Below are 25,412 nucleotides of genomic sequence, written 5' to 3'. Positions count from 1 at the left end.
ATTGCAAACAAACAAACAAAACAAAACACCCTGCACAAAATGGGTGGGTGGGATGCTAGACAGCCCCCCTCCACCCCCCAACCCCCGGGAGCAGAGTCCGGGCTCAAAGCCACCACGCTTCCCGAGAACTGCCTTGTGGAGCTCCTCATCCAGACTATGCCATGTGACCACAAACACAAACGCACACACAGACACACAGGCCGACAAACACAGAGAGGAACGAGACACAGGAGAGACCCACAACGATGACCACAATGACAACGATGACAACGAACCGGAGCAAGGAGGACACAGAGAGAAAGACAAAGAGAGAGAGAGAAAGAGATCGAGAGACAGAAAGAGATGGGAGAGAGAGAGAGAGAGAGAAAGAGAAAGGAATAGGTGGAGACAAGAGACAGAGAAAGGGATGGAGAGAGAGAATAGAAACAGAGAGAAAGAGAAAGGGATAGATGGAGACAAAAGAGACAGAGAGAGAGAGACAGAGACGAAGAGAAAGAGATCAAGAGAGAGAGAGAGAGAAAAGGATAGAGACAAAAGAGACAGAGACAGAGAGAGAGAAAAGGATAGAGACAAAAGAGACAGAGAGAAAGAGAGAGAGAAAGGAATAGACGAGAGACAGAGAGAGAGAGAAAGATGGAGAGAAAGAATAGAGAAAGAGAAAGGGATAGATGGAGACAAAACTGGGGAAGACGGGTAGGGGGAGAAGAAATTGCAAGCTGAGCTCCCCCAGAATTGGGGTCCCTCCCTTGTCCCACCAAGGGGAGAAGGACCGTGTCCGCCTTGAGAAGTTCCATCCCGGAGATGGTTGCAACCTGGTGGGTCAAAAACACGACCTTCTTTGCGTTCTCCAATCCTGGGCCAGTGGGCCTTTTAATGTGGAGCAGGAACTCGGTTTTAGCCATCCCACTTGCACAGAAATCAAGCTCACACCCTTCGCAGCTGTCCGGCCTTTAAACCAGAATCTTTGCTTTCTGAAAAGACCCTTTTGAAGGCTGACTTTTTTTGGGGGGTGGGGTTGTCTCTTCCCCGCTTCTCTTTGAAATTGGCCGAGAAGCATTCAATCCACTCACGGCAACAACGACTCGGTCCATTCAATTTAGAAATTCCACCGTTAGTGGCTTCTTTCTGGTCGTGGGAACCAGCAGGAATCTTTTCCCAAGTCCGTCTCTCCACGATCAAACAGCCTGAATTTGGAACGTAGGACCCCCGAATCCCCCACCCCAAAGGAGCTTGGTGGAGCCAAAGGCAGGAGGAGGAGGTGGCAGGGCTGGGAAGAGAGGGGCGGACACGGAAAAGCTGCCGGAGATTTGCACGTATCGTCACAGAGCATCACAGAACCGATGCGTCAGAACAAATGAACTACCACATCCAGACGAGCAAAACACGGCACAGGCAAGAAAACGGCAGAAAAAGCACAGCCCGGGTGGGTGGACAGTGACAACAATGGGGTTCACACGGTGAGAAGACCTGAAGTGCAGAGGAAGGAAGGGGAGGGATGTTGGGTATATATGTATACACACACACACATATATATTTTTCAATATTTGACAGATGCAATTTGCACCGAATTCATCTGCAAGGGGGAATCAAGCTGTCTTTGTTTCTGCAAGGAGGTCAACTCGCCGCAGGACAATTGCACCATTACATTGAATTATTTGGAAAAAAAAAGAATCTTAAAAAATTGTTTTTATTTTTGTCATTTAGGATTTGTTTTGTCCCTCCTTTGGCGTCCTTTCTTTATAGAGTCAATTCCAGTATTTATCTTTTTTATATATAAGCAAGTTTTCCCACGGCAAGTTGTCATAGAACTTCTGGGCGCATGTGTGTCGCAAGTTTTGCCTGCGTGCATGCTTTGTCAGGAGGCAGAGAGAGAGAGAGAAAGAAAGAGAACGAGAGGGGGGGAGAAAGAAAGAGAGAGAGAATGAGAGTAAGAAAAAGAAAAAAGAGAGAGAAAAAAAGAGAAAGAGAGTAAAAAAAGAGAAAGAGAAACGAGATTAAGAAAAGAGAGAGAAAAAGAGAGAGTAAGAGAGAGAGAGAGAGAAAGAGAAGAGAAAGAGAACAAAAGTAAGAAAAAGAAAGAAAAAGAGAAAGGGAGAGAATGAGAGTAAAAGAAAGAGAAAGAGAGAGAGTAAGAGAAAGAAAGAGAATGAGAGAGTAAAAGAAAGAGGAGAGAGGAAACAGCACTTCACCAAACAAGAAACTACAAACCAGAAACTCACAGCACATCCAAAGAAATGCTATTTCGTCATGCAAAAAATAAGAAATAAAAATGTGCAACTCGGATTGACACGACACCGGATTTGGCCTTTCCAAACCAAAGGAGGAATAAGAAGAGGAGGAGGAAGAGGAGGAGGAGGAGGAAGGAGAAAAGAAGACAACCAACTTTTAGTTTGTGTTCATTCCACAAGATGCAACTTACAAGGGGGGCGGAGCTAGGTCTCCCGCGACAACGAAGGGTGGCTTAGCAACAGAGTCGTCTCAAGATATGATTGGCCCCCTGCCGAAGGGAGGGCGGGATTGCGGAGTTTTCGGACAGCAGAGAGAGAAAAGGGGGGGAATTTGGTTTTCTTCCTTTTTCTTTTTTTTAATTTTTTTTAAAAAATGTCTTTTTGCTAGACAAAATGAATCATTCTCCAACCCCCCTCTTTTTTTTTTTCTTTTTAAAAAAGTTTCATTTTTTATTTCCGAACGAGATGATTTTTTTTTAATTTTTTTAAAAAATACATTGATCCAAAGAAAATGGCATTGCTACTTACACATGCAGGGAGACAAGACAGGAACATTTGAAGCTGACCATGTTGAACCGTCAGCCCCTCCCTGCCCAATTTTGGGGGGGTGGGTGAGAGGGGGTCAATATTGCAATGGGGTATATAAGGAAACCCCATCAGGTCAGAGTGTGATACGCAAGTCTCCTCAACGATATTTGCCAGCTCTACTGGAAGTCCTCGATTTAGGTGCCAGAATCTCCACCCCGTTAAGTCCTCAATGGGTGCCAGAATCTCCACCCTTAAGCAAGGTGGCTATTAAGCCGTTTTATGACCATTTCTGCTGCAGTTGTTAAACAAAAACACCGCAGTTGTTAAATGGGTCTGGCTTCCCCCATTGACTGTTGGTCGGGATGTTGCAACCGTCATAAATACATTTCCAAAGGCCTAAATTTTGATCCCGTGAGAGTCGGGATGCCGCAGCGGTCATAAGGGTGAGGACTGCTCAAAAGTCACCTTTTTTTTTTTTTAGGGCTGTTGACGCTCCAAACAGTCGCTAAAACAAGGAGAAGGAGAAGACACCCTCTAATTTTGGGGGGCTGACCTTTCAGTGACTTTTGAGGACCCTGCAGTTGCAAAATGAGGCCGCCGTTAAACGAGGACCTCTAATTATTCAATAATATATATATATATATATATATATATATATATATATATATATATATATATATATATATATATATATATATATATATTTCTAGCTGCCCAACTCTGTTGGAGCTGCAACAGGGTGAAAATTATACACCCACAGAAGCACAACGCCAAGGCCGCCCCATTGCAAATTTCAATCCTTTCCAGGACAAAATTATATTTCCTCCAGAAATGAAGAAGGGAAGGAGACGGTTAAAGCAACCAGCAGAAAAAAAACCCAACAGCCGAAGAAATTCCCAGAGATTTTTGACGGCAGGTGGAAACTGGGTGGCCTCACTTGGCTCGTCTCCAACACCCCCGCCCCCCCCACGAGACATGCCAAGTCGATTTTGAGAAACCAGCCAGGTTCAGGAAAGAGCCTTCGATACAGAACCTGTAAAGTCACCCGAGCCCTGGGTTCGAGTTTTCCGCAGCTGGTCGGTCGGCCGAGGACCCACCTGGCAGGCAGCGGGCTCAGTACGGCCGGTTGGCATCTTTGGGGCGTTTCAACTGAACCTTCAACCGTTTCATCCCAATCTGGAAGCCGTTCATGGCTTGGATGGCGGCTTGCGCGCTGGTGGGATTGTCAAAACTTACAAATCCTGCAGAAGAGAGAGAGGGGGGGGCGGGGAGGGGAAGAAAGAGAAGGGCTAGGTGTCAACTCATAATTCTATTGTCAAGACTCTGACATGCACCCCCATTCAACTCACAAGTCTCTAGCCGCATCTCTCGGAGTAAAAAAAAAAAAAGGTTTATTAGGGGTGGCCATGTCGGCATTTCCTGGTTGCAGCCGACTCTGACACATCATTCATTCCCCCTTGACCCAGCCCCTGGATGTATATTCTCCATTGGGACACATCCATAGCCAAGAGTTACCAATCATGCTCTCCAGTAATAATCTTGTGTGCCAACAGCTTCGGCTGCCTAGCAATTATCTGAAGCATTTAAGGAATGCACTGCTTTCCCAACTCTCTTTCTGCTGGCAACTCAAAAGACCAAAGGAGTATTATTATTATTATTTTTAGTTGACATCTATGGTCTTTTTGAGTGCCAGTATGTCGCCTCTAATGAATCCTGTGAAGTTTTTGGAAAGTTGGGCTCGAGAATCATGATTTAATGAGACCGATTGCTGAAGCATCCTGACCCCGAACAACCCTTTCATCATCCCTCTTGCTAGGTTTTTTTTTGTCTCTATATTTGGGCATTTCTTGCATTTCCTGGAGCTTGCCGGAGGTGTAGGCGCAGGGCTGTAGGTGTCCTTGGGTGTTTCTTTGGAGTAGCACTGCTCCCACTGCCATGTTGCTGGTGTCCTCTTGAACGACAAAGGGTTGTTCGGGGTCAGGGTGCTTCAGCACTGGTTCTTTTGCAAACAGTTTGTTCGGTGTGGGGTTTCGTTCCTGTCCCCGGGGCCTGCTGAGACCCCGTAATGGAGGTACAGAAGGGGCCCCTATGTGCATTTCCCAAGATGGGGCAGGAAGACCCTTCAAGTTGGAGAAATCCACTCAATGGCCATTCCTTGGGACCCAGGGAGGTGGAGACGATGGAGACTTCTAAGCTCAAACCACCCATCGGAGACCCAAGACGTTCCTCACCGAAGCATTTACTCTGATTGGTCGCTCGGTCGACGAAAACTTTGGCCGAAATGACATTCCCAAAGGGGAGGAACATCTGTAAGATCTCTGAATCGGTGAATTCTTGCGGCAAGTGGTAGATGAAGATGTTGCAGCCTTCGGGACCTGCAAAAGAAAACCGAATCATCGGGAAGGAGGAGGAGGAGAAACGGATGGGCAAGAGCACAATATGAGGACGCCGTCAGCTTTGGAAGCCATATTGAGACCAGACGCTTCCACAGTGCTACATTCTTGAGCCTGGGAAAATGGGAGGGGGGAATTTCTTGGAGCGTGTATGGTTAGACATAATAGCATTCTTTTTCTAAATCAAGGTCATGTTGTTTTTGCACCTGGCTGAGGGGAAGTGTCAAGTTGGGCTGGATGGTGATTGGGGCATGTGATGCGATGAAGGGGTGCAGGGGGTAGACTTGTAAATTTTTTACTTATTGCAAGAAAACCTGAAACTTTCGAATTCGGGATTCCCCAGATGCGCCTGTTTACTACTCAGATAAAAATAACTTTGGAGACGTTGTCTGTCTTGGAGTTATTGGTTGGTTTTCTGGAACGCTGACAGATGGACGGTTGCAAAATATCCTCAGCTCAACACCAACCAACCCTTCGAGGAGGCTTTCGCAACCAGGTTGCAAAAATTGTTGTGACATTATTTTGGGGGGTTTTGCTCGCCTCTGTTTCTTTCCCGAAAATGCCAGATGTAACTTTGGTTAGAAGACCTTTAAAATAAACCAGGTTGTAGCTTCTGGTTGTTGTTTTTTGCTTGCAAGGGGAGGAAGTTGGCCTTCGGAGGGGCAGCTCGAACTGTGCAAAAAAACCCTCAACGTTTCTGAATTTTCTGTCTGCGTGAGAGGCAGAAAAGCAGCAGGTAAAAGAGATGGAAATTTGGGGTGTGTGATGCAACCATAGTTGCAGAAAAAAATACTATTGATTGTACTATTGCTACTAACTCCCCGCCCCTAGAGAAGTTTCGCAACTTGACGAAGTGTGTGGACTTCAACTCCCAGAATCCCCTTAGCCAGTACGTTGACCAGGGAATTCTGGGAACTAAAACCCACACACCTCCAATTGAGGTGTGAGTGTTAAATTTAACTCTGCATTCAGCTCTTTGCAAAAAAAAAAAACATCCAGATCTCCACCAGGGGGCAGCAAAACCTCCCTTTTGACTGCCCTCTAGTGGTTCCTGAGGGTATTACAGCCCCAACGGGATCATCCCTGCTTCTTGGTTGCCACAGGCAGTGGGCGGCTGGGATGATGACCGCTGGCTTGATCTGGGAAGGAGGAAGAGGAGGAGCGGGAGGGCCGTCCCAGACCCCAACTTTACCTTCTCTCTGCTGGGGGGGCGCCTGCTGGGTGATGATGGCAGCGGGCTGCTGGGGAAAGGCGGTGCTGACCAGTCCGTAGGCGGTGGGATAGGCAGCTGTGGGAGGAAGTGTGGGAAGGGGTCAGCTTTCGGAGGGGGAGGCGTCTCCAGACCTGAAGGGGGGGGAATTGAAGGGTGTACCTGGGTACCTGTCCTTACCTGTGTAATGTTGCATCCCGGCGTAGGCCTGTTGTAAGGGATCCACGGGGGCGGCCGAGCTCTGTGCTGTGGCATGGGGGGTGGCGGGAGAGGGGACGACAACACACACTTAAAGAGAGTTGCGGTGGTTTCCACCTGTCCGAGCACGCCCTCCCCTCCCCCGCCCCCACCACGAGCTTTGCCTTTTCTCTAAGCCCGGGCTTCTGAGCCTCACAGGTACACTACCTTCGAATAGGGAGGCTCGGACAGGTAGGGTTTAAGTTTCAAACTATGCCCACCGTTCTAAACTCGGCAATGTTTTCCTAGCCGAGATTGTGTCCTCCGTTGGCTTAAAAAATGCTAGGCCTTTTGAGCGGGGGAGAGGGAGGAAGAGTGGGCCGGAGGGGTGGGATGGGCAGGGGTACCTGGGAAGGGGTGGACGCCGTTGGTGTAGAGGCCCTCGGAGGACGGCTGCCCCGTGCTCTGCGTGGGGACGGGGCTGTAGCCGTTGACGCTGAGGGTGGCCGGGATGGCAGAGACCGGGGTGGCCGCGATGGTGGGCGGGGTGCTACTTCCTGTGGGGAGAGAGAGAGGAAGAGAGAGAGAGAGACCCACTTGGGAGCTGCAGGGGGGGGGTGTCTCTTTCCCACAGCCCCCAACCCAACCCAGGTCTGCAACGCATCCCGACGTGTACCCTGCACCGGGCTCTCCTTTGCTCCACTCAATGCACCAAAGATCGAGAGCCCCCTACCCCCCTTACCCACTTCCCCAGGAGGTTTGGGGGGGGGTCTGTTGCCCCCCCCCCCCCAGAGCAGAGCAAGGGACCAATGTTAGAAGCTGTGTGTGTGGATGTGTGCGTGTGTGAAGAGAGAAACCTGGGGGATGGAGCGAGGAAGAGCCGGGCCAGGTGGAGCCCCTGCCCTCCTTACCTGAGGAAGGGGTGATGGGGGTGGCGATGAGCCCGTTGGGGGCCAGGGTGGCCATCTGCTGCATCTGCACGGCCGCCATGGGGTTGAGGTAGGCCGAGTGAGCGGCGACCAAGGCGGCTTGCTGGTGCATCAGCTGCGGGCGGCAGAGGGGGAGTCTCAAGGGGGGGTCCCCCTCTCATTTCCTTGCCCCCTCCTCCATACACACACACAGGGCCCTTCCGGGATCCCCAGAGCCAGGCTGGCGGCTGAGCTCAGCCCCCACTGGCGTTTCTGCCCTGACCCACACCTGGGAGGATGGGGGGATTTTCTTGGGGGGGGGGAGCAGGAGGGCCCCCATCCCGCTTACTGCCTGAGTGTAGGCGCTGTACGCTCCAAACTGCAGTGCGATGGGACTGAACATGCCGAGCTGGTTGGCCACCTGCTGCATCCTCCGGAGACCCCGCTCCTTCTCCGTGTCTGCGAATTTCACCACCAGGCTGGAAGAGGCGCCCTGGGGGAGGGGGAAGATGAGGGGAAGGTTGAGAAGCGGTGGGCAGGAGAGACCCCAAGCTGGGCTCTGGAAGGTGGGGAATCTGCCTTCCTTCCTTCCCTTTCCTTCCTTCCTCTATTTCTTATTTTCCTTCTTTCCTCCCTCCCTTCTTCCTCCTTTCCTTCCTTCCATCCTTCCATCCATCCATCCTTCCTTCTAATCTTCCTCCCTTCTCTCTCTCCTCCCTTCCTATCTCTTTCTTTCCTTCCCTTTTTTCTTTCCTCTATTTTTTTATTTTCCTTCTTTCCTCTCTCCCTTCTTCCTTCCTTCCTTCCTTCCTTCCTTCCTTCCTTCCTTCCTTCCTTCCTTCCTTCCTTCCTTCCTTCCTTCCTTCCTTCCTTCCTTCCTTCCTCCTTCTCTTCCTTTCTTCCCTTTCCTTCTTTCCTCTATTTCTTATTTTCCTTCTTCCCTCCCTCCCTCCCTTCTTCTTTCCTTCCTTCCTTCTTTCCTCCCTCCCTTTCTTTCCTTTCCTCTATTTCTTATTTTCCTTTTTTTCCTTTCTCCCTTCCTCCTTTCCTCCCTCCCTCCCTCCAATGATGGGCTATATTGGGGGTTCAGAAGCTGCAATGGAGCGCTCTGGCCACAGGAGGGCAGCAGAGCCCACAGGGAGGAAAACCTCCCTGGCTTTCCGTAGCCCGCAGCGTTTTCCAACTCCAAACCAGCTGAAGCGTCTCTCAGAAAAAGCAGCCGGCGGCAGACTCACCGGCAACGTACGGCTCCCGTGCAACGTGCTGATGGCGGCCTGGGCCTCTGCATGCATTTGGAACTTCACAAAGGCGCAGCCTGATGGAGAAGAACCGGAGGGATGGGAAACAAATCCCAAAAGGAGAGAGGTTTTGGTTTCACAAAGCCGGAAAGAAAAGGAACCCTCTCCTCGACTTTTCCCACCCGTGTTTTTCAACCTTGCTGGCTGAAAGAGGAGGAGTGGACTTCTAATCCCAGAATCCCCAGGTGCCAAGCATGGAATTCTGGGGGCTGAAGTCCACCCATCTTCAAATACCAAAGTTGACAAACACTCCTTTACATCCAACGGTGGGATTCCACCGGTTCACACTGGTTCACCTGAACCGGTTGTTAAATTGTTAGCTGGCCCCATGCAGCTCATTTTGTCTCCCAGGTAAGTGCAAGGAGGCCTACTAGGCCCCAAACAGGGCTCAGGGATGTGTGGCGTGTCCCTCCATGGCCCATTTTTGCCCCCAGGGGGGTGCAGGAGGCCGAGGGCCGCCTGTCACCCTCCCTGGCCTTGCCCACCCAGCCAGTCATTAGGGCAGAGAACCGGTTGTTAAATTATTTCAACCCCACCACTGTTTACATCCCTGGTTCCACCTGGAAACAGGGGCAGAGGAGAGGGGCCCCCCCCTGTGCAGCGGGCATCGCCCATGCCAGCTCACCTTTGCTGGTGCCATCCGGACCTCGGAGTACCGTGCATTCATCGATGGTCCCGAAAGTCTCAAACATCTTCCGAACATCTTCGTCTGTCTGCTGTTTTCCCAGCATTCCTACAAAGAGTTTCCTGTCTTCTGGTAGACATAAAGAGGCAGGAAGTGGCTCAAAAAGTGTTTTTTTTTTTTTAAAAAAGGGGGGGCAAACTCCCTTTTGCAAAATCAGACTGGCCCTCTGACCCTTCAGCAGAGCCGCAGGCCAACCTTTCAGCTGGGAATTTCGGGGTGTGAAACATAACATTAAAAATAAAATAGAAAAGAATCCAGACTTTGCAGAATCATCTCGAAGCTTAGGGGTTTGAAGAACTGCAGAAATCAAAGATTAAAATCTGTGGATAAATGCAGAACCCCAATTAAAGGGTTGGGCCTGTCCGTACCCCCCCAACACCCACCCCACCAAAAAAAAAACCACAGAGAAGGAAATCATACCTCCCCTACTTTCACTGTCCGCAGGTTTCACCTGAATTGGTCGGTTCATCTGAAAGAATCAGAAATGAATTTTAAGGTCAGAATGTCAGGGGGCTTTGGGGGTTGCAGACAATCCATTGGGAACAGGCCTCAAAAGCAACTATTGAAGAGAGCGGACCTGAACGATTGCGTCCTGTTCTTTTTTTTTTGTTTTCTTGCCTTTGTGGTAGCTGCTTCCGCCTCCCCCTTGTTTCATTTTTAGAAGCTAAAATAGACACAAAAGACTACAAGGACCACCCCAAATTGTTCCTTTCCGGAGGCTTTGAACCACACTTTTCAACATTTCCAACACCAGCTGGCTGGTTAGTTGAGAGCATCTCTGCCACCCAAAACTATTGTTCATGCTAATCATTTTTTTTTTAACATTTAGGCTTTTAACAGTGAGATAGCAGTGAATCAATTTAATAAATAATAAAATGGAATAAAAAAATGGAATGGAATAGAGTAGAATAGAATCCAAACCAGCTTATTCTATTCTAAGAATAGAATAGAATAACAGAATAGAATAAGAAAGAATAGAATAGAATAACATAATAAAATAGAATAATAATAACAGAATAAAATAATAATAGAATAGAATAATAATAAAATAATAACATAATAGAATAGAATAAGAAAGACTAGATAGTCATTTAAATTTAAATTGGTAAATGTAATAGCAATGTTCTTTTTAAGCAGAGATTGGACAACCCTTTGTCTGAAGTGGTGTAAGGCTTCTGGCCTAAGGAGGGAGTTGGACTAGAAGACCTCTAAGGTCCCTTCCAACTCCTATTCTATTCTATTCTATTCTATTCTATTCTATTCTATTCTATTCTATTCTAATTCTATTTTATTTTCTATTCTATTTTCTATTCTATTCTATTAATTCTATTCTAATTCTATTATATTCTTATTCTATTCTATCCTATTCATTCTATTCTATATTCCTTATTCTATTCTATTCTCTATTCTCTATTCTCTATCCTCTATTCTATTCTATTCTATTTTCTATTCTATTTTCTATTCTATTCCATTATTATTATTCTATTATTCTTCTACTATCCTTTTCCAACTCTGTCATTCTGTTATTCATACTACAGTGTATTCTATAGTCATGAAGAAAACACAAGACAGTATAGTCCTTTCAATAAAATACAGATATAAAGGCCCCCTATAAATTCCCCTCCTTTTTCTTTTTTTAAAAAAGTTTACTTTAATCCCTACCAATCCTGTACATGCCTGGGTCCCCCTTGAGCTTGGAGGGTGGGAAATTATTATTTTTTTTTGCAAAACCCTCCATCCAAACTCCGAAAGACACGTCGTCGTTCAACTCCTGTTACCAGATGTGCAAAAATCTTCCTAGCCTCCTCCTTCAACCAGGAGAGGATGCCCCCAAAACACCCTCCTGCCTATCACAGCCCAAGAGGCAGGGATGGCGATGGGGTTGCCATGGCACCCGAGGCCTGTATCTTTCTCCGCCTCCAGTTGCCAAGTTATGTCCTGTTGCCACAGCAACCGTAGCAGCTAAAGGGACCAGTGTGGCTTCGCCTTGCCTTGCTTTGCCTTTCCCTCCCTGGATAGCATTAGCATCGTGATGATTATTCTTCCAGAGAAATAGCAAGCTTATTTAATTGTGTGTGTGTGTGTGTGTGTGTGTGTGTGTGTGTGTGTGTGTGTTTGTGTTTTAAAATCTCCTTGCTCTTTCTTTCTGCTTGCAGATTTGACGGTGGTTATAAAAACTCAGCGCCATGCAAAGGAGAGAAAAGAGAGAGAAATCCATTTGCTTTCATCTGCTTTTTAAACATAATATCTGCCTTAATATCATTCATATATGATAATATGATAATAAACACAGAGGCAAAGCCAGGAAGGAAAAATAAAACTTGAGGAAAGCTTGCCTTGTTTTGTCCTTTTTAAAAAGTACAGAGTTATGCTTGCTTTATTCTGATTTGTTTTGCATGCAACAACAACCAACAACAACAAAAACCAAGTCTGAGTTTGCAAATAGAAGGAGCCACGAAAGGAAGGAAAGGGAGGAGAGAGAACTTGGAGGAAATCCTGAATTTACTTCCTTTTATTTCCCAAATGGAGTTTATTAAGCAAAGGGGGAATCCATCAAGCTCAGAAAGACGCATATAGTTTTCTTTTTTAAAAAAAAAAACATTTTTAAAAAGAACACTGCTACCTTGCCAGTTGCACTTGTGCAAAATTGAAAATAAAAGGAGGGAAAAATCAGGAATCAACCTTGCCCCAAACTACATCCTTAATCTATTAAATCACACCTCTATACCTCTACTCTCTCTCTCTCTCTCTCTCCCTCTATCTATCTATCTATCTATCTATCTATCTATCTATCTATCTATCTATCTCTCTCTCTCTCTCTCTCTCTCTCTCTCTCTCTCTCTCTCTGTCTGTCTGTCTATCTATCTATCTATCTATCTATCTATCTATCTATCTATCTATCTATCTTCTGTATCGGTATATCTATCGGTATATCTATCTCTACTGCTATCTCTATTCCTATTTCTATCTATCTGCACATACATGGGAAAATGAAAACCAGGAAAAGTTATATAAAGTCCTTAACTTTGGACAAGCTGTTTCATTTGAGAAAAAAAAAAAAGACCGTGTGTGGTTTTTTTTTAAAGAAAAAAAATGGAAGCAGGGGGTGGGGGGGGAAGCTTGAAACAGCAGCCAGGAAGCAAATGCCCGGTCTCTATGGCAACTGGAGAAAATACTCCATGGCAACTACCCACTCATTTCCTTTATCCCTTCCGGTTGCCATGGGAACCGTGCTGACATCATCACTTATCTCTATAAACAATGACCAGGAGCGTTTAGCGAAGGGGAGGCAGATTTGGGGGAGCTGGGAAGAGAGGAGAGCAAATAAAGGACGGGCCCTTTGTGGGCTGGGGAGGCGGGGGGGGGGCAGGTTGAGTTGTTGGCAAAGCAACCCGGAGCAGATTTCAGAAAATTAAAAAATAAAATTAAAAAAAAGAATCTCCTCTTGACACTTCCCCCCTCCTCCTCCTCCTCCTCCCGTTTCTCTCTCCGAGGCCTTTTTCCACGGAATATATTTATTTTTAAATCTCTGCACAGTTTAAATCGGGGCAGGCCCTGGAGACTGAACCTGTGAGATGGTTCCTTAAAGGTTTTCGCCAAAGCGGGGGGCGGGGGGAATAAAATATATATATACACACACAAAATAACATCAGAGATAATACAGAGGAAGATTAGAGAGAAAGGAGGAGTGGGGAAAGAGAAAGGGGGAAAAAAAGGAAAAAAATGACTTTTGATGGGTTTTTTTTAACATATTCCCTCTCTCTTTCTTCATTAAAATGACAGCAAAACAACCTTCTGCTCATGTTTAACCAATTTTAATCTGCACATCCATACATAAATCCTTCCATTCTTTCCTACTTTATATTTTTTCCTTCCTTCCTTCTCCCTTGTCTTCCTATTTTCTAATTTACTTTTCCTTCCTTCTATCCTTCCTTCCTTCCCGATCCCTCCCTCCCTCCCTTCTCCCTTTTCTTCCTTTATCTTCTATTCTATTCTATTCTATTCTATTCTATTCTATTCTATTCTATTCTATTCTATTCTATTCTATTCTATTCCATCCCATTCCATTCTATTCCATTCCATTCCATTCCATTCTCCAATATTATTCTTTATCCTATTCTCTCTTCTCTTCTCTTCTCTTCTCTTCTCTTCTCTTCTCTTCTCTTCTCTTCTCTTCTCTTCTCTTCTCTTCTCTTCTCTTCTCTTCTCTTCTCTTCCATTCCATTCTCTATTCTCTATTCTCTATTCTCTATTCTCTATTCTCTATTCTCTATTCTCTATTCTCTTTTCTTCTATCCTAAAGGCCCTTTATTTCACACCGCCCCCAAATGAAAAGAAATCTTGATTGATTTATTTTATATTTCAAAACAAAAGAAAGAACTGCAAGCGGGGCCTCGTTTTGCAATTTATTTATTTATTCAGGACAAATAAATAAACCCGCCAGAGAGCCAGCCACAGAAAACTTGAAAAAGAAAAGAAAAAAAAAATAGAGAATGTTTTCCAACTCAGCCCCTGCCCCAACCCTCCCCCCAAAAACCACCCTCTGCTTTTACTACCCGCCCCGCCACCCCCCAGTACCAAGGACAGCTCTGGGAGTGAGAAGGGGTGTGCGGGGAAATAATTCATCACACAAAACTATTTCCAGCTCCACAACTTTGTAAACCCCGGGCCTGCAGAGAGAAACTTGGTCTGCCTCCTTAGGACTCCTCCTGGGAGACAGAGTGGTAGACTTCTCCTGAATAAGGGGGCTCTACTGCAGACATCTCCACCACCACCACCACCCCCCAAAAAGGAGCAAAAATAAATAAATAAATAGCTCCCTTTTGGCATCCATTCCTCAGAGAAGCCCACCCTCCGATACCCAAATTTCTGCAACACCAACGAACACCGGGGATTTATCGTCTCCTTTCGTCTGGATGGCGGCTCCTCCTCCTGGGGTCGTGGGGAGGGAGGGGCTGACGATCAGAAGGTATGGATGCCCCCTTCCCTAATCCAGCTTTGCCTCCCCCCCCACCTCCTCCTCCTCCTCCTCCTCCCCCTGTGCAGCCCTGTGGCTCGGCCTGCCCAAGACTAAATCTGGAGATAATCCACCAAATTCCAGATCTCCTGCCGAGAGGGGAGCGAGTGCAGATTTGTAGCCGTGGTTTGTGGGGCATCTGGGTCCAGGAATGGGGGACACAACAGCCTTCAGGGTTAGGGGCTACAGTGAGGGGCGGGGAAATAACAGAATAACAGAGCCGGAAGGGGCCTCAGAGGCCTTCTAGTCCAACCCTCTGCTGAAGCAGGAGATCCTATACCGGGTCAGGCCAATGGTGGTCCAATCTCTTTCTGAAAGCCTCCTCCACCACTTCTGGAGGCAAGCAGTTCCATTGGCTAATTGTTGTAACTTCCAGGAAGTGGAGGAGGAGGAGGAGGAGAGAAAGAAAAGGAGAAGGAGAAGGGGAGGAGGAGAACGAGAAGACGGGGAGGAGGTAGAGATGGAGAAGGAGGAGAAAGAGTTAAGAGAAGGAGGAGGAGGAAGAGGAAGAGGAGGCAGGCAGGCAGGCAGGAAGATGGAGAGAAGGAGGAAAAGGAAGAGAAGGAGGAGAAGGGAAGGTGGAGAAGACAGGAATGAGATAGAGATGAAGAAGGAGGAGAAAGAGCTGAAAGCAGAGAAGGAGAAGGGGAGGGGTGGAGAAGAAGGTGGAGAAGGAAGAGGAGGAGACCTAGATACGGCACGAATAAACCAGCATTGTAGAGTTACTAGCCCGCCTTGTGCTCAATTTCATCTGGATTCTTGCTAGCATATTTTCCCATCCTCGAACTCGTCACAGGGGTTGGGCAATTCCTACCCAGCATCCTTTTCCCAGCCCAGATAAGGAAAAGGTTAGGAAATCTCATGATGTCTGCAGTGGGAATCTCTGGTTGTGTGTGTTCTTGCATATTTTATTATATATATAATAAATTATAATATATATAATATATATATAATAAATTACATATACATACATACATTATATACATACATACGTACATATTTTATTATATATATAATAAATTATAATATATATAATATATATATATAATAAATTATATACACATACATACATACATACATACGTGCATATTTTATTATATATATAATAAATTATAATATATATAATATATATAATAAATTATATATAAATACATACATACATACATATATTTGTCCCCCGCAATGAACTTTTGTTTTGTAAAGAATACCATCCATTTTAGTGGATCTCCATGTGTCAGAGCAGTCTACCCTCCAGATGCTGGAGAGAGAAATAAGAGAAGATAGTGGAGTTGTGCAACCCAATTTTTGAGGCCTGTTGGAGGAGAACAGCTGCCTCTGGTGGGCCTCGGTGTTGGGCCTGGGGCTTTTTCTAATTTTTATAATTGTCTGATTTTGCAGGCAGCCTTTTCCTTGTGGCCCCCACTCCCCGCCAGGCAGGCCGTGGAAGGCAAATTTCACTCCACCCCCCCCAGGTCCAGCTTTGGCGGGAGGCGGTGCCGGGGGGCAAGGTAAGTGCTCGCGGCTCTGCGACAGCTGGCAAAACACCTGCTCCTTTTCAACCGCCCCTCCTTGGGCTAATAGCTGGCAGGAAAGTTGAGGGAGCAGAGGGGAGGCCTCGCCCGGGAGGGCAGGTGGGCAGTGGGGGTGGGGAGGAAGGGAGACGCGCCTTCCTGGACACCGGAAAGAAGAGGAAAGAGAAAAGGAAAGGAAAGGGGAAAAAAAAGAAAGGGAACGAAAGAGAAGAGAAAGAAGGAAAGGCAGAGAGAGAATGGAAGAGAGAGAAAGGGAAGGCGAGAAGGAAGGAAGGAAGGAAGGAAGGAAGGAAGGACAGAAAGGAAGGAAGGAAGGAAGGAAGGAAGGAAGGAAGGACCAATGGAGGGAGGGAGGGAGGAAGGACAGAAAGGAAAGGAAGAAAGAGGGAGGGAGGGAGGGGAGGAAGGAAAAGTAGAAAAGGGAAGGAGCGACAGAGGGAGAAAAGGAAGAGATGAGACAGGAAGGAAGGAAGGAAGGAAGGAAGGTGAACATGGAAGGGAAGGAAGCAAAGAAGGAAGGGAGGAAGGAAAAGAAGGAAAAAAGAAAGAGGGGGGGAGGGAGGGAGGAAGGAAGGAAAAGTAGAAAAGAGAAGGAGGGACAGAGGAGAAAAGGAAGAAAGATGAGACAGGAAGGAAGGCAAACATGGGAGGGAGGGAAGGAAGGAAGGAAGGAAGGAAGGAAGGAAGGGAGGGCTGTGTCCCAAAGCCACTCCTCCCTATCCCCCAAATAAGAAAGAAACAAACCCTCCACCCCTCCATCTGCAGGGTCAAACCCCTCCCTGGGACGACACGGGCCGTTTCCCCAGAACCTCTTGCCAGGATTAAACCTGGTTTGGCTGGCTCTCTCCTAAACCCAGGTCAAGGCCTCCTAGCCTCTTCCTGCTGCCCAGCCCTCCTCCCCCCGCACGCCCCCTCCCCCCCACTGCCAGGGCAGATGCCAGCCTCCCTCCGGGCTCCGATTTCACTGAGCAGGGCCGCGGCTGATCCTCCGATTCCATAATCCTATTTACCGCCGGCTTTTCTCCTCGGCGGCCAAGGGCTTGACCGCCTCTCTCTGGTGAGTTTATCCCCCCCACCCCCCACCCCCACTGCAGCCCCAGCAAAGGAGGTTAAGTCAAGAATTAATGCCCTGGACAAGAAGCAAATCTGATTAGGGCTGGGAACGATTCCTCTCCCCCCCCCCCCACAATTCTCCTTGCAGGCTTTGCTGGGTGCGGTGAGGACTAGAAACTTGGATGACTCCTTTCCAATGAAACAAAACAAAAAACAAATCATTTCATTTTTCTCCAAGTACTCGATTCTGCGCTTGGGGTGCCATATTCGGTGCAGAAAAACAGCTAATCCTAAACACACTTTCTACCTACGTGAAGACTTTAAATATATATATATACTCTACTCTACTTTAATCCTATTCTATTCTATTCTATTCTATTCTATTCTATTCTATTCTATTCTATTCTATTCCTTATTCTTTTCTTCTTTTCTTCTTTCTTTTCTTCCTTTCCTTTCCTTTCCTTTCCTTTCCTTTCCTATTCTATTCTATTCTATTCTGTTCTGTTCTGTTCTGTTCTGTTCTATTCTATTCTACTCTACTCTACTCTACTCTACCCTGAAACCTATTCTATTCTATTCCATTCCATTCCATTCCATTCTATTCTATTGTACTCTACTCTACTCTACTCTACCCTACCCTATCCTATCCTATCCTATCCTATCCTATCCTATCCTATCCTATCCTATCCTATCCTATCCTATTCTATTCTATTCTACTCTACTCTACCCTGAAACCTATTCTATTCTATTCCATTCTATTCCATTCCATTCCATTCCATTCCATTCTATTCTATTGTACTCTACTCTACTCTACTCTACTCTACTCTACTCTACCCTGAATCCTATCCTATCCTATCCTATCCTATCCTATCCTATCCTATCCTATCCTATCCTATCCTATCCTATCCTATTCTACTCTACTCTACCCTGAATCCTATTCTATTCTATTCTATTCTATTCTATTCTATTCTATTCTATTCTATTCTATTCTAGACTTATCGAGAGAAAGTCATATACCGTTGACTAAATACCCCCCGTCTACTAGTAGACCCAGGAAATACTCCAAGCGAGCCCGAATGATGGCGAATTCCAAAGGAACTGCCCTTAAGCGCATCCGGCCTCTCTCTTAACTCTTAAACAACCTATTGAGGGATGATTTTCGGCTTGAAATCATCCAGGAGAGAAACCCGGCCTCTGCAAACAACGGAAAGAGATCGGCAAACAGGGAGACACAAGGGCTCCATGCACCGTGTGTGCCCAGGCCTACCCAGATGGTGTTTGCCGCTGAAGCCATCTGCTCCAAGTTGCAACGGGCGATAAGGCCCCTGGCTGGCACAACAGGCGGGCACGACCCTCGGACTTACCCCTGGCAGAGTCTTCTGCTCATGCAGCGCACTTTGGGCTTTGAGGGCTGATTCCCGGGCACAGTACGTCAGGAAGGCGCATCCTGCAGGATGACAAAAAAAACCCACAGGTTTCACACACGGCGCGCCAAAAACATTCCCCCCTTCGGTTGCCAAATCTGTAGGGCCTTCCCCAAACGGTCCCTTCCTGGGAAGCTCTAAATCCCTGCAGGAAAGACCCCCTAAATTGGTAGACAACAGATATTCCAAACTCAAAAATCCAAAGAGCCCGGTATTCAGAGGCAGTCTACCTTAACGTATCACCTCTGGGATAGCCAGCACAGTTGGGCGGTTTCCTCTCCAGCTGGGCTCCAAGCTAACATCTGGCCAGTTTGGGCAGGATGGCAGAAACATACTGACTTTCTGCTGCTAACTCCTTCTTTTTTTAAAAATAAATTTTATTGAATAAATTTGAAAAACAATTGAACACAGTGCGACTTTCTTGGCTATCATATTGGCCATACAAGCTGTAGTATAGAGATACACAGTTAATTTCCTTTTGCCCATATGTTATTAGTATAGTGGTAGCTGCGTATTATTTCTATTTACATTTATCTACAATTATATACATATTTACAACCGTCTTTTATACTCATGCATCGTATCATTTCATATTGGTCCGTTATATTCCATTCTCTTCGGCTTACAAAACTTTAGCTTTCCTTTCTATAAAGCGTCAACCCTTTTCTTTCTTTTTCCTTCCTCTGTAGCCATTGATACGTTTTTACTCCCAGACTTCCTAATATTGTGTCTCATCCTTATCTTTGATTTCTAAAGTTAGTCTGTCCATCTCTGCACAGAATTAACTTTCCTTTATTATTTCACTTTCTGTAGGGGTATCGTCATTCTTCCAGTTTTGGCCATACACCAATCTCACCCGCTGGTATAAATGGTATAAAATTATAAGTATCTTTTTTTCTAGATGTTATTCACCGCCTGTCAAAATTTTAAACACGTGCCATGCGTTTGGGGATTCGGAGATCACTAAATTGGGAGGCAAGGGAGTGAGTGGGGCAGAAAGTGATATTTTATGGGAAACAACCAGGTTTAGAAAGCTGGCTTGTTAATTTACGGGTTGAATGTTTGTACACCCAGATATATATTTCTTCCTTCCAGCTTCGTGGAACTTAAGCCATGGTGTGTGTGTGTGTGTGTGTGTGCGAAGCTATGGCACACTTGTGCCACTTTAGGACTACAAATCCCATCCGTTTTGGCTCCACGTTCTTCTCCCTCTGGCCGAGGGCCCAGTTTTTTATTTTTTTAAAAAAGAGGGAGAAGTTTTTCCGACGTGACGCTCTCCCCATCCCAGCCGGTCTCCCTTTCTCTGCCAATCTTTAATTTTTTTTATTTATTCCCCACCCCCCTTCCCCCCAATTTTTTTTTTTTTCATCAGCAAAATATGCTACATTTCTTCCCGGGTTTCGGCGCAGGGCCTATATTTAGCCTCTGCCTGTCACAACAGGCAACCAAGTGGAAAAGCTAAGCTTGTCACGCTCCAGTAGTTTGGCCTGATGGTGCCACGTCAGCCCAGCCCTGCGAGCTGCCAGTGGGAGCTTTCTGTAAAGTGGGGTGGGGGGCTGAAAGCAGGCAAAGATGCCAGGGCCCCCTCCCCAAAAAAGAGATCCCTTCCTTACAGTCCACCCCGCTGAGTTTCTGTCTCCAAATCAATGCGGAAGGAAGAAGGGAGAAGGAAGGTGGAAGGAAGGTGAAAGGAAGAAGGAAGGAAAAAGGGAGAAGACAGGAAGGGTGAAAGAAAAGAAAAAAAGGAAGATGGGACCTGGAAGAAGGCAGGAGGAAGGGAGATGGGAGAAGGAAGGAAGAAGGAAGAAAAGAGATGGAAGGAAGATGGGAGATGGAAGAAGGAAGATCGAGGGAGGAAGGGAGGAGAAAGCAGATGGGAAGAAGGAAGAAATAAGATGCGAGATGGAGGGAGGAAAGGAGGAGGAGGAAAGGAGAAAGACAGGAAGGAAGGAGAAAGGAAGAAGGATGAAGAAAGAAGAAAAGAAAGGAAGAGGAGGAGGAGGAGAAGACAAAGAAAGAAAGAATTTGGGGGCTTCTTATGGGCTTCTCCATTCTCAAATTTGGGTTGAGTCTCTTTTGGTGCTCCTTGAGACCATCTCAGTCCCCAAATTCAAAAATTATTCCACATCTCAATTAAACTTCACACACAGAACAGGAAAAGAGTCAAAAAAAAAAAAGAGCCTCTGCTTATTTTCTGTGACATGTTTTCTAAAAGCCAAATATTGTCAAAATCCATTAAGGGAGCCCAAAGAAAATCTTTAATCCGCCCGCAAAGCCGAATCCTGGGTTTTGTTTTTGTTGTTTTCCTTTTTTCTTTATTGGATTATTACACACTGCCCAAAAGTCACTTTCCACGAGACGGGCAGCCCTCTCAGATTCATTTTAGTAAATTTTAAGAAATAAAAAAAATAAAATCCATCCCCTTCGTCGCATCTTCACCAAAAGGCCTTCGGTCCTTCGCCCCGATTTTTTGCTCTGGGTCGGGTGCCTGGCGCCCCAACCCTTCCAAATTGTCTTGGGGAAAAATACGTCCACTTCTTCCTTCTGTAATTGATTTCAAATTCCCCCCTGTTACACAAGGACAGGTTTAAAAAAGCCTCGAAAAACCCGTTCTTTATCAATATCTTGAATTCTTTTCTCTGTGCTTCCTCCTTTTTCCTTAAGAAAAAAGTTTCCTGCATTCTGCATTTTGCAAGCCTTCTCTAGCTGGGTTTGAACAATTCCAAACAGATCTATCTATCTATCTATCTATCTATCTATCTATCTATCTATCTATCTATCTATCTATCTATCTATCTATATCTATCTAGCTGTCTGTCTGTCTGTCTGTCTGTCTGTCTTGAAAGGGTTTGGGGGGCAAATCATACTGCTTTAAGTTCCTTCTAAGTTAAGGGAAGTTTTAAATATTGTTGATCTGCTAACTACCCCCTTGCCTAAACCTGCAGGTTACATCTACCCACTCTCTTCACTTTAAACCTCTTTTTTTTTTTTTTTTTAATCCCAAACACCTCCAAAATATGTCCATCGCCCTCAACCAGTAGGTCTGAAGGACGCCAAGTGGTAGCCGCAGAATAAGGGGCCTGGCCTTAGCATTTAGTAAGGGGAGGCCGTTGGATGGGATGCGGGGGGAGAGTAACACAGCGTATAAATTTAATAAATAAAATAAGATCAACCCCCCACCCCGTGGGGAGAGATAAAGACTCTCCTTCCGCAACATTTGCAAGCCAAGAAATGTTTATAAATCCTTCCAAAAAGCCAATTTATTTGATAGCAGGCCTCAAGCAGACTCTTGGTAAATTCAGAATAATTCTCAAGCCATGGCACCCCACAATCTTCCTGCCACATTGGGCCAAGCCCTAAAGGAGGGCTAAAGAGAGAATTTTTATTCTGCCCTTCTGTCTGAAATAAAAACACCTTTTTCGCACCCCCCGGTCTGTATTAGCACAGCGCGATGTGTGCAAACTGGCCAGAATTTAAACTTTAAGCTTTTTTTGCTACATACAACCTGGCATTTTGCCTCCAATTTTCCTGTGGATCCCTAAAAGCTACCAGACCTTTTCTCCTCTTTCAGAGATCCAAACCAGCCCAGTTTGGGGGCGAGGGGAGATTTTTCACCCCCCCCTCCCCACCAACCTGGTTAGACCGCAAATGACGAGAGTCAAACCGCATTGGCAGCCACTCGTGCCAGGCCTAAGGACTGGCACGTGCTCCAAATTGGCAGCCAGAGAGAGAGAGAGAGAGAGAGGGTGACAAAGCACAGGGTGTTTGAAAGGGGAAGGCCGCGACGCTCGAAACAAACCCGAATTAAATGCTGGTTTGAAAACCTGGTCGCCCCTAATTGCAGAGAACTTTGGAAGGTGGAAAGAAGCAGATGGAATATTTGCAGAGCAACAAAAAAATTTTGTGTCCCTTTGCGTGAAAATAATAATAATAATAATAATAATAATAATAATAATAATAATAATAATAATAATAATAATAATAATAATAATAATAATATTCTGGAATGCAAACAGGCTTCTTTTCCAGGGCAAAACCTTTGATCCTTTTTCACTGAGGTTTTTAATTAAATATCGATATCATTGGAGAAACACGGACGCCTTCCCTACCCGCCCCACCAAATGTCACTTCATCACCCCAACTCAGCCAAATAAAGCAATCCGAATCTAAGCCTCCCTATATAAGGTGCTAACTTAGGAGCAGAGGTGAGGAGTCCATTCTCTTGAGGACTAGTAACCTGCCAGGATAAATTTGCCCTGGAAAACTTGTGCCACGGGGGGCGGGGGGGAGTTGATCCTTCCTATTCTCAGCTCTTAATCCTGAGTCACTGATGGTTTTGCCATGTGGCTGTTTTTCTTAAGATCAAAACATCCTCAGGTGTTGAAATGGGTTCTCCTCCACAGTGGACTACAAAATGTTGATTAGAAATTTGAGGAACAAATTAAAGTGGTCTTCCCGCCCCCCGCTTCCAGTAGCATTTTACACCAGTAGTAACTTTAACACCGCTGGGTGTGAAATTGCAAATCTTTGTTTGCTTATCGCCTCTTGCAAAAAAAATTATTAGTTTTCCAAGGGCTTGTGTGTGTGTGTGTGTGAATGCAGCCTCACTCCTCCTCAAACACCATCCTAAAACGGTTCAACATTTATTTCCACCCCACCAAGTTTTTTTCGGTGGCATCTCTGCAGTTTGGAAAGAATGCCTTTCGCCGCCCAGAAGTGGATGAGACTGCTCCTCCGAATCAAAACCGGTAAAAAGGCATCCAAAAATGGATGAACTATTTGAATTAAAAACACACACACACACACACACACACACACACACACACATATCCCAGAATACAGATGCTAAAAACACAGGAAGTTTCTCAGGGTCTATCCAACCCTTGATGAGAAAGAGAGAGAGAGAGAGAGAGAGAGAGAGATGGGGTCACACACCAGCCCCTCCAAGCCCTTCAAGCAGTCAAATGGCTAATCGATTCCCTGCAAAACAAGCTAAGGTTCTAGTCCTCAGTGATTCTTGTAAAAAAAAAAAACAGCAACAACACACACACAAACAAACAAGGGGACTGGTTGAAACTTGAACCTGCATAAAAAACGTCCATCGTTCGAGTCTGGTTCTGCAGCTGTTTTAAGAGAAATATTTCCTTGCCACCCCAAAAAAAACCACCCCCTCCTTTTGGACACAGGAGGTCGGCTAAGAGCGGTTCTGTTTTCCTGGATTTTAAAGTGAGAATTGACTCAGCAAAGGCTGCACGGCTGCTCCCCCGCCCCCCGTCTTCCTGGTCCCTTCCCAGTTCCTTTCCCAGAGCCAAAAATGGTTCACAACACGACACAGTGCACACCTGCCAGGCTGCTCCATCCATCAGAGCTGGGAGCAGCCAACCTGGATCAAAACAAGCAGTTTTCTCTTTCTCTCTCTTTCTCTCTCTCTCTCCCCCTCCCTGTCTTGACCCCCAAAAGTTTGGGGGCAAAGGGGTGGGTGGGTGGGATGGGAAATGGGAGAAGGCAGGGTTGCGGGTTTAACCCAGATTCAAGGGGACCCAGAGTTGGGGGTTAATCCCTGAGGTGTCTGTTTTCTTCTTTCTTTCTTTCAGCCTCTTTTAAACTTTCCTTTAGTACAGTGTGGGTGTTAATTAGATTTTATTCTTAGCTGACTTGGCCCTGGGGAATTTGCCTCTTGCTTTCGCTCCTTTGCAAATCAGGGGAATGTTTACAAAGCAGTGCAGGTTCTCCTGGTGTTGAAGGGGAGAAAAATCCTTCCCTCCTTCCCCCCTCTCCCTCCTCTATTTCTTCTTTTCCTTCCTTCCTTCCTTCCTTCCTTCCTTCCTTCCTTCCTTCCTTCCTTCCTTCCTTCCTTCCTTCCTTCCTTTATTTCCTCCTTCCTCTATGTCTTCCTCCCTCGTGTCTATTTCTTCCCTTCCTTCCTTCCCTCTATTCCTTCCTTCCTTCCTTCCTTCCTTCCTTCCTTCCTTCCTTCCTTCCTTCCTTCCTTCCTTCTCTCCTCCTGTCTATTTCTTCTTTTCCTTCCTTCTTTCCTCCCTCCCTCTATTCCTTCCTTCCTATCCTCCCTTCCTCTCTTTCTATATCTTCTTTGCCTTCCTCCCTCTCTCCCTCCTGTTTCCTCTTTTCCTTCCTTCCCTTCTCTCTTCCTTCCACTCTTTCTCTATTCCCCCCTTCCTCTATTTCTCCCTTCCCTCCTACTGTCTTTTTCTTTTACTTCCTTCCTTCTCTTTTCTCCCTCCCTCCCTCCTTCCCTTCTCCTTCCCTCTGCTTCCTATCTTTCTCTATTCCTTCCTTGCCTCCTGTCTTCTTTTCCTTCCTTCTCCCCTCCCTCCTTCCTTCTCTCCTCCCTTCCTTCCTCTCTCCTCCCTATCTTCCTCTCTTCCTTTCTTCCTTCTCTCCCTCCCTCTTTCTTCTTTCCCTTCCTTCTTTCCTCCCTCCCTCCCTCCTGCCTTCCTATCCTCCTTCCCCTCTTTCTACTTCTTCTTTTCCTTCTCCCCTCCCTCCTCCTCCTCCTCCAAATCTCCAAGTTTGAGCGCCCACCCGGGTCTCTCCCCCCAAATCCCCCCATCCTCCAGAGAGCCGAGCCAAACTCACGTCCCCTCCTGGAGTGACGCCGGGAGGCGAAGCTGCTCTCGGGAGCCCCGGGGAGCATCGGGCAGGCCAGCCAAAGGCGGGCCGGCGGCGGCAGCAGCAGCAGCCTCCCCCTTCGGAAGCCAACCCCCGGCCGGAGCTGAGTCAAGCTTGGCGTCTTTCGCCTTGGAGAGCAAAAGGCTCGCCGGGCCAGGCGGGCTAAAAATACACAGGTTTCCTCTTTGTTCCCTCAAGAGCGGCGGCAGCCTTGCCAGACCCCCAAACAAGCCCCCCACCCCCACAACACCACCCCCGCGAGGCATTCCTGCCCCAGACGCCCGGCCCAGACAAGCCTCGGTCTAATCCCAGCTTGTTGGGATCCCCGA

The 25,412-nt window shown here is 46.5% G+C and overlaps 1 protein-coding gene across 7 annotated transcripts in view; it reads right to left on the bottom strand.

The window, feature by feature from the left end:
- Positions 1–25,412, bottom strand: part of CELF3 (CUGBP Elav-like family member 3) — a 30,208-nt gene that overhangs the window by 3,232 nt on the left and 1,564 nt on the right. Inside the window, exons 2-13 of one of the 7 annotated variants that reach the window (XR_015739723.1) lie at positions 18,394–18,476; positions 9,848–9,896; positions 9,368–9,496; positions 8,680–8,759; positions 7,794–7,937; positions 7,448–7,580; positions 6,944–7,093; positions 6,540–6,605; positions 6,342–6,437; positions 4,988–5,131; positions 3,854–3,997; positions 2,384–2,497 (exon numbers count right to left, since the gene is read on the bottom strand). Coding sequence is in view for 4 of the 7 variants with exons in the window: in XM_087914260.1 (XP_087770386.1) it covers positions 3,870–3,997; positions 4,988–5,131; positions 6,342–6,437; positions 6,540–6,647; positions 6,944–7,093; positions 7,448–7,580; positions 7,794–7,937; positions 8,680–8,759; positions 9,368–9,496; positions 9,848–9,896; positions 18,394–18,476; positions 25,051–25,108 (1,302 nt within the window). In the remaining 3 variants the exon portion in view is untranslated. Of the gene's footprint in view, positions 1–2,383; positions 2,498–3,853; positions 3,998–4,987; positions 5,132–6,341; positions 6,438–6,539; positions 6,648–6,943; positions 7,094–7,447; positions 7,581–7,793; positions 7,938–8,679; positions 8,760–9,367; positions 9,497–9,847; positions 9,897–18,393; positions 18,477–25,050; positions 25,139–25,412 lie in introns of those variants that run through there. The other 6 variants (XR_015739722.1, XR_015739721.1, XM_087914260.1 and 3 more) reach the window with 6 other exon arrangements.

Source organism: Pseudonaja textilis, chromosome 16 (assembly GCF_049901715.1).
Source record: "Pseudonaja textilis isolate UNSWEBS1 chromosome 16, rPseTex1.2, whole genome shotgun sequence".
NCBI lineage: Eukaryota > Metazoa > Chordata > Lepidosauria > Squamata > Elapidae > Pseudonaja > Pseudonaja textilis.
The sequence above is the reverse complement of the archived record's forward strand: the minus strand, read 5'-3'. Positions and strand labels throughout refer to the sequence as shown.